Source organism: Abramis brama, assembly GCF_963993115.1.
Source record: "Abramis brama genome assembly, chromosome: 13".
In the NCBI taxonomy this organism is placed as follows: Eukaryota; Metazoa; Chordata; class Actinopteri; order Cypriniformes; family Leuciscidae; genus Abramis; species Abramis brama.
In genome coordinates this window covers 31,116,212-31,125,099 of record NC_139975.1, presented here as the reverse complement: position 1 = coordinate 31,125,099, position 8,888 = coordinate 31,116,212, and the positions used below count along the sequence as shown (strand labels likewise).

General features: G+C 38.5%; 1 protein-coding gene across 1 annotated transcript in view; it reads left to right on the top strand.

Annotated features, from left to right (window-relative positions):
- Positions 1-8,666, top strand: part of abcb7 (ATP-binding cassette, sub-family B (MDR/TAP), member 7) — a 45,931-nt gene extending 37,265 nt beyond the window's left edge. The window contains exons 15-16 of the mRNA XM_084132963.1: positions 1,820-1,927; positions 7,400-8,666. Of these exons, the coding sequence (XP_083989089.1) occupies positions 1,820-1,927; positions 7,400-7,615 (324 nt within the window). The 3' untranslated portion in view covers positions 7,616-8,666. The remainder of the gene's footprint in view (positions 1-1,819; positions 1,928-7,399) is intronic.
- The last annotated feature ends 222 nt before the right edge of the window (positions 8,667-8,888 follow it).

Genomic DNA, 8,888 nt, shown 5'->3' with positions numbered 1-8,888 from the left:
GTGCGCTTATGTAAAGGTGTTTTTCATTCGGTAAGTCTTCAGCAATACCCACCTTTCAATCAAATAACACCAAAGCCAATAAGCCATTCATTTTCTTAAGAAAAAAATCTGTGAATCTGGAACCGAATATGTATCATCAATCACATCCCATCCCCCCCTCCAACATTTTTTTTCTTTCTTGCTGATCCAAAAAGGATCCGAACTGTGAGTTTTGTGATGCGTTGCACCACTAAAATACACAGAAATATGTCAAAAATGTTGTGTATATCTTAAGTGAACACAAACAGTTGAGAGAAAATACAATGTGTAACAGTAAATTAGATCTGTGCATTCGGTCGTAAAGGGATAGTTCACCCAAACATTTAAATTCTGTCATTAATCACTCACTCAAATCATTTGAAACCTGTGAGACTTTCGTTCATCTTTGAAACGCAAAGATATTTTAATGAAATCTGAGAGATCTCTGTCCCTCCATTGACAGCTATGCAACTGACACTTTGACACTTCAAAAAGTTCATGAAGGGATCGGAAAACTAATCCATATAAATCGACTGGTTTAGTAAAAATGTTCTGAAGAGACATGATCGCTTTATATGATCAACAGATTTAATTTAGGCTTTTATTCATATAAGTCACGTGTCTAAAATATTGGTGTCATACTATGTTTATTTATTAGAATAGTCAAGTCAAGTCATCTTCATTAATATAGCGCTTTTAACAATGTAGATTGTTTCAAAGCAGCTTTACAGAGATAAACGTATAAATTAAGGTAACAGAGATTGTTTTGGCTTTATAGTGGTTCTTTAATAAAGTTATTTTCCAGCTAAAGTTAGTTTTGATTGATTCGCTTCCGCCGCAACGATCATTTGTTATTAAATTAGGGGCCACTAAGACGACACCATTCTCTCTACACAGACTTTAAACGCGAACCTGTGAGAAACGCTGATGGCGTTCACATGCGCATTAAGAATGGGTTCTATAGTTATGTGCGTTTGAATATTTGTGCACAGGTTTGTGATTCCCTACAAACCAAGCCTAAACAAAGTACTGGGCTTTCCTTATAAATTTTGATACAGAATTTTATTTTATTTTGTAACTTCGGGGTAGGAACTCCCGGCAATTTCCCGGCAACGCTTTATCTGTAGAGTGGTAAAGGGATCCTCCATAGGGAGAGACTAGTTGGCACTTCAGCACTGCGTTGTCATCGGGTCCAGGCGAAGGTCCTTCATCAGATCTGGATACGGCCTGGATCCGGCAGGCTGCGAATACAACGTAACATGGGTCAAAAACAATGAAAACAACAACTATTATAATTTTTTTTTTTTTTTTTTGCAACTGAGCCAAATTTTGTCAGGGCAGTTTGAACCATTGGCTCGACCGGGCCGCTAGGTTTATCTGCCTCATTTTTGAAAACTATTTAGATCACTAACAGACCTTTGAAGAAAGAATATCTGCTCAATACTGCTAGTTTTCCCCTGTTTTGAGAACACTTCATTTGATATTTACACTAAGCTTTTTCATTTTCAAGAGGCTTTATGCCTTATTATAGTCAAGGAAGTGTTTGCTCTGTTGGCTTTCTCCTGTTTTAATGTATCTTATTGTCAGAAGGTCTTCATATAAATCCTGTCAATCATATCAGAGCTTGTTATTGCAGAGAAATGTTGCTGTCATGAGGCAGACGGTTCCTTAATGAAAGAAACATCTGAAAAATATCACTTCAGCCTTGCACACTCATTCAGAGGAGTGAGGATAAAAGAGAAACAACACTTTTCAAACACACCATGATTTATTTTTTATTTATTCTTTATTTTCTTTGCAGAATATTATGACTTCCATGAAGAAGATGGTGAGGGACAGAACATCTGTCTTTATTGCACACCGGCTGTCCACCATTGTGGATGCAGATGAGATTATTGTGCTAAACCAGGTAAGCTCGCCTGAAGCCTATAAATATGTGTGACAGATGGCGAAACATACAGAAATCACGTTCAGGAAGCGAATGCATAACTCAAGAATAGTGTTAAATCCCAGAAACTATGAAGTTTCACACCAACATTTTGCAATGCATTCGACTCTGAAGCTACAGTGTTACCACCAGATCAAGGTTCAATCAATTCTGAACCCTGACCCCAGTGGCTGTTGACCTTTTAAAGGGCAGCCAATGATTATTGGTCAATTTATAACGTTCACCTAAATAGCGAGTTACATTACAAGGAGCACTTATTTTTTACTCTACAATGTGCATGTAAAAAATGATAGCTATAAATGTCCACTCCCTTTAATTCTGTGGTTTGAATGTATGCAGGAAATGGTTATATATGACAGTGAGCTGAGATTATTTGAACCCGTGTCAATACAGTGCCGAAAATCAAAGCAAATTGATTTACGAAAGCGGGACTGGAAATTATTAAGGATTGCATGACTATTGAGTTATTTATGACATGACTATTGAGTTTATTTGTGTACTAGTTGTAGAATTCACGTGACGCAGGACATCTGTCCTGTTTCTGGCCAGTCCAGCATGACGTCGACCGAGAGTGTGTGAGTGGAGAGACAATGCAGGCGAGAAACAAAAGCTCACATTGCTCCATTGAAGGATTCATGCTGCTTGTGTTGCCATGAATGTTGCAAAGAAACACTCGCTTATTGTGCCTGTCAGCCTGTGGGCGACATTCGTTTCGCAAGAATCCAGGTTCACTTTATATGTTTGACTATTTCAGGTTATTATAGAACGAGAATGATGTGCTTTTGATGCAGTTTTTGGTCAAACGATGGTCCTTCTGCTGTCGCCACGTGTAGATCAAGCTCAACTGTTCAGCCAAACCCAATGCATCGACTAGTGAATGCAGTTAAGATGTCGACATTAAGTTGGATGGACATTACATTGTTAGATGACACCACGACAAAGGCATGTCACACATTATGTAAACTTGTCTGCTCTGCTTTTCACATGGAGGTCAAAGCAGCACTAGCATGACCAAGGCATGTAAATGTTAACTTTGTTTAAAATAATGGATTAAAATGAATATATTTGCATATATTGTTGTATTTTGCATTGAGGTGCAAATGTTTTTGGTGGCACTTCTTGGATTGCTGGTCTACTTGGAAACAAGTGGTGTGATCAGTTTAATTTCAGATGGACTGGAAGAAAGCATTCACATCTTCTGTGTCCTTCATTGCAGTGAAGAAGAGCGCTCTCGCTGCTGTCACTGCCCACGTGACCTTTGGACATTCAGTCTGCTGGTGAAACAGAGCTTCTGAAACAATGACTATATCCTCCAAATGTGCCCTTGAAATGGGTATGGAGTTTGTTAATAGGCGCAAAACAATAGGCGAATATTCTTCTTTTTTCTCTCTAAATGCTTACAAAAAACTATTGCGAAATGAGGGCGTTTCCATTAACCGATGTTATGCGACTAAAACGTAATTTTTTCCCTCTCGCAATCAGTCATTCCAAACATCATGGCGACGGACGTTGGTAGGTTTACATATATCGCAGTCACCGCACTAGCCATTATTATTAATGGATGGAGACGTATGTGTGTTATCCAAGCATTAATGGTAAGGAAAGACCTTAGATCTATACTTGGAGCTACACATATGAGGTGTTTCTCCCTCATTTCTGCTTCGAGGTCTTGATTGTGACCTTTTTTTGAGGTTTAGAATCCAGTATTCCCGTAATACTTGTGTCTTATATGAGTTTAATGAAGAACTGTCTCGTGTTCTGTCCAAACATCTACGTCAGGTGACCTGTAAATGCGCAAATATTGTTCTGTTTATTATAAGTGCTCCAGTTTTATCATATACAGCTTTAAATGTTCAAGCTCTTTAAAACAGGATGGATTCTGATTGGCTGTCAATGTTTTTATCGTTTATCAGCTGGAAAAAAAATAGTCCTTTGATTCCGTGACAAACTGATTCTGACAATATTGTTCTTTACTGTCCTTGGTGTGAACGGGTCTGTACTGTAGAAAGACTGGCATGGTACCGAAGTGCCAGCACTTTTAGCTTCCCTTTTCAAAAGTAGTATTCCTCCTTTTAGTGTGTAGTAGAAGTATGCGAGTTGATGCACACTTCTGAAGGTTGTACGCTCATGACTATAAAGAGCATTCTCACAGCCTCTTCAGCCGTGTGCCGCTAGCTTTTTAGCTCATTAACAGTGGAAATACCTTTTGCCCAATGCTCAGCGACACCTTTGTTTGTCTCCCATGTGTGGAGACCTTTTCAATCTGGGTGCCGGTGTGGGGGTGGAGCACGTGATGGAAAAACCTCGCGTTCAAATGTTGTTGTGAAACGTTGCGTTCGCCCAGCAGTATCTAAAACGGGTTATAATTGCACGACATTCAAGCTGTAAACCACACGGCGGCTAAAAATGCTATCAGTGTTTGAGTCTTGCTTGGCAAAAGTGGCATCGTAATTGACGCAAGTAACTAGCAAACAGCCGGGAGACGCATTCAGTTGTCATTGTGCAAGCTCATTTCATACTTTGCTTTGTTGCTGGCAGTCTTTTAAGAGGCAGTGCTGCATGAACGCCCACACCGCTGTCTTTCTGCTCTCTCTAGACCTTCCTCAAACATGCACACGCTCTCTCTCCATCAGTGCCCCTTCATGGCCCTAAATCTCTTGTTTTTGCCCAGTTCTTCCAATTTGGATGCAGCCGCACAGTCTCTCTGTCTGCAGGCAGCGTTATGCTGGGGAATATCAAGGCATCAATAAAAGAAACCAAGATGTAAATGCTGAAAAACACCCTCTGGCCCCCTGAAACGATCCTAAGGCAAAGCCTGCATAAACGCTCAGGATTTTTTCCTTGTGTGTGTGTGTGTGTTTATCAGAACGTTGCAGTGAATCGGTGCTGTTCTCACACAACGACCCTGGTGGAAAAATAGATGATTATTGTTAACCTTGCGGGGTCTTAACGAGTCTCATTGAAAGTTAAATGAATGTTCTGGTTAAGCTGTATGTGACGTGCTGCCGATTGTCAGGCTTAACTCTCCGTTCGTAAAAATAAAGAAATGTTCATTTAATGAAATGGGATCAAATAAAGTAACAGGGTGAAAAGAAATTAAATTCGGTGAGTGAGTCAGATGTTGATTTCGTTACTGGCTCTGATGGTTTCAATTAAGTGAAATTATTCAGACTCACCTTTTTGAATTATTCATTAAAAGTGAATAAAAATCATTTGTTTGGGAATCTTGCCAACAAGACTGTTGTATATTGTTTTTTGCATACAGCCCACAGAGAATCAAAAGAAAAGCATGTCTTGCCTTTATTTTGTTGTACATGTTCTTATATTGGCTTATTTAAGATACATTTTCCCCGAGGAGCACGTGCTATTTTGAAGAAGAAAAAAAAAGGAAGCGCATAAAGAATTTTAGGGGCACAATTAAAAATCATTAGTTTTTTCCGTAGTAAAGGTGTATGAGGAGACATTTACAAGCAAAATTTAAAGACAAAAAGTACAGTCGATTTTTAAATAGTTCTGCTTCAAAATATAGCCTAATTATTAAACAATTTAATGACTTGTAGTTTGTGTAACCGATAATAACCAGAAAAAAAACTTCTGTATAATGCAGGACTTTTAATTATAAGCAAGCGCAAAATAAACCAGGACTCTTATTTTGAAATGTCTGCCCTTTAATACTTTCAGCTGCTTATTCAAATAGATGAGGGAGATAAATCATGCACTTTTCATCTATGGCATGTATGATGATAAAACCATAAAGTAAACATTGTAATAATTCATCAGAAGTAGATTATTAGCTATCTATTGTCATAAATGTACAGTATTGATTGCGAATGGCTCTGAAACCACTAATCTGACTTTTTATTTAAAGCTGCAGTCTGTAACTTTTTTGGGTTAAAAATCATCCAAAATAAATTTGAGCAAGTCCATAACCAGCCATTGATATTTTAAAACTATCTGCTTGCCTTTGCTCGATTCAAAACGGTAAGTTGGTATGACAATTAGAAATTAGACTGCACAGAAATGGAAACTGAACTACAGGTAGCCCTAATACACATTAAATGTAGTCATGCAATGCTGTTGTTGTTAACATTACCAATTTGAGAGTTTTTTTCCCTTAACGTTAGTTGGTCAGCACAAAAGTGGTTATTTGTTCAGATAACATTTTCCGGTGAAAATTCTTATTTTGGTCATACCTCCAAAAAGTAGAATCTGTGATTGCGAATGACAGTATCCACACCGGCCGCCTCCGTTCACCCGTTCATCGACTGTACACATACATTAGCGTACGCGTAAAAAAACAAAGTATACTTTGGCCTTAAAGGCAAAATATGTTCGATTTTTCAATTAAAATATCCAAAAACCACTAGAATAATATATATTTTGTTGACTTAAATACTTACATTCTCAAATGTTTCCAACAATGTTTAAATCCAGAGAAATCCGGCTTGTCATTGCGTCGCCTGTCAATGACATCACATCTGCGTTCCCCTTGATTTCTGATTTTACTTCCATAGAATCCATGGAAAAAAACACAGACGCTTTAATATATTGTGTATTATTAAACGAGTGAGCAACTGTTTGGAGAGCTTAATCAACAGAAAAACGAATAATTGTTATATATTATGTAACTTTGACATAACTTTCAGCACACTCCAAGTTTCAGCACACTTTGACCAAGTAAAACAGCTCTGCATTACCCCAGTAATTTACTTCGTCAGATAAAGTGACCTGTGTGAGTAGTAATTCAGCACTTTCAGCTCTTTTATTAGAATGAAATAAAAGAATGTGAATTTAACTGACAAAGTTCAAGTTCAGGGAAGGAGGCAGGAACCGGTTAACGTTAAATGTAGCTTTATGCATACAATAAACACAACCAACACAAAGAAAGTAGTGGCAGAGGCCAACTGCGTCAAATAAGCATAATAAAAACAGCAGCGTAAAATGTCCCAGGCCTGGTCCTCTCTCACCCTTCACTGTCGTCGTTCCTCCGTGGGACTCGAGACTGGTGTGTCTCTCATTAGCATTCGCTCCACCGGCCTCGTTCCTCTCCCACGGCTCTCGGCCCCACCCTGCTTCATACCACAGTAACTTAATACAACTTTAATACATTAGCTCATATATGAATATGATTTCATGCCTGAGACCTGTCGAAAAAAATAACTTGTGGGATTTACTAAAATCCTCGTAACACATTTTAAGTCAACTTTACTGCTTCTGCTCTGCACAACTTACCTGTTATTATCAAGTCAAATCTACTTGCTATTGAACTTAACATTCCCCTCCATCACATTCCTTGTATGTCACAACCAATGGAGCAGTTTGTACAAACTGAGAGACGACTCTGTTTTATTCTGTGGTAATCGAGAGCATGCCAGACGTTTCCCTGTTTTCCACCTGTGTTTCTCACCCGACTCTCTCTTTTCTCTGACGCAGGGGAAGGTGGCCGAGCGCGGAGACCACCAGACTCTCCTGAACACACAGGGCAGTCTGTACGCCGAGCTGTGGAACACTCAGAACAGCAGGATCCTGTCTGACGGAGGCAAGCCCGAGCCCGTAGCCGAGCGCATGTCCCAGAAAGAGGAGGAGCGCAAGAGGCTGCAGGAGGAGATCATGAACAGCGTGAAGGGCTGCGGGAACTGCTCCTGCTGAGAACTCCAGGCCCAATGCCATGCCTTTATTTACACACGCATCAAGGTGATTCAAACCTGTTTTAAAAGATTTGTGCGTGTCATCTGGAACTCTTTGTTTTTATTATGGGTATGTACATATTAATAATGCAATATTTTTGTCTCAAAATGCTGAGAAGCACATTGTATATAGCACACATATCATCAAATAGATATTTTGTCTGTTGAAGTGTGTTAGATAATGGATCATTTTGGAGTTTTTTTTCTGTGAACATTGACACCTTTGATGTCTCATATTTAACCAATATTAATTTATACCAAATCTGAGTCTGAATGTACATTTAACAACTTGTATTAAATGAACTTATTTCACCGAGTGTCTGAGAATTATTTCTTTCAGATTGGCAGAAGCGTTCATTGTTTCAGGCCACAGGACGTCAGTGGAAATCATTCAAAAGCTGTCAGTCGTTGTTTGATGAGATGTATATTTAGACCATGAATGTATAGAGGTGCGTTTGAAAGATGTTGTAACATTTCTACAGCCACTCAAATACATTCATGTGTGAGTTTGAGATGAATACGGGACGTGGGGTGAATAAAGTGGGTCAATTATGTGACTTGTGTTTTGCCTGGAAAAATACATTCAAATTAATTTCATACATACAATAACTTGAATGCACCTCTGTAATGAACCTTTTAATTTTGTTTTTGTTTTTTGGGGTGTAACACTTCAGTTTAGGGTCCAGTTCTTACTATTAACTAGTTGCTTATTAGCATGCACATTACTATGATATTGGCTGTTTATTAATACTTATAAAGCACATATTAATGCCTTATTCTGCATGACCATATTCAACATTCCTTAATCTACCCAAACCCTAAACTTAACAACTACCTCACTAATCATAAGCAGTAACCAGGAGTTTACTGAGACAAAAGTCGTAGATAATATTTAATAGTGAGAAGCGGACCCTAAACTAAAGTGTGACTTTTTGTTTAAAGTGTCGAGGCGTTATCAGCCTGAGATTGTAATGAAGAAAAACTTATTAAAAGGCTGGACTTACTGTGCTGGAGCTGGTTTGTCATATATATTTTTTATGGTTTATGATTTCATTTAAAAATAAGTAGTAATGCAGTTTTGTTTTACAGTGTTTTAAGGGTGAATACTGGTAAAGTGGGACACTGCAGGTTGATCATATTTATCATATATATATATATTCTTGCTTTACTAAAAAATGCATTAAGTAGCGCATGGTTATCATAGTTCTGACCAGGGACGTGCGGTCAGGGTAGGC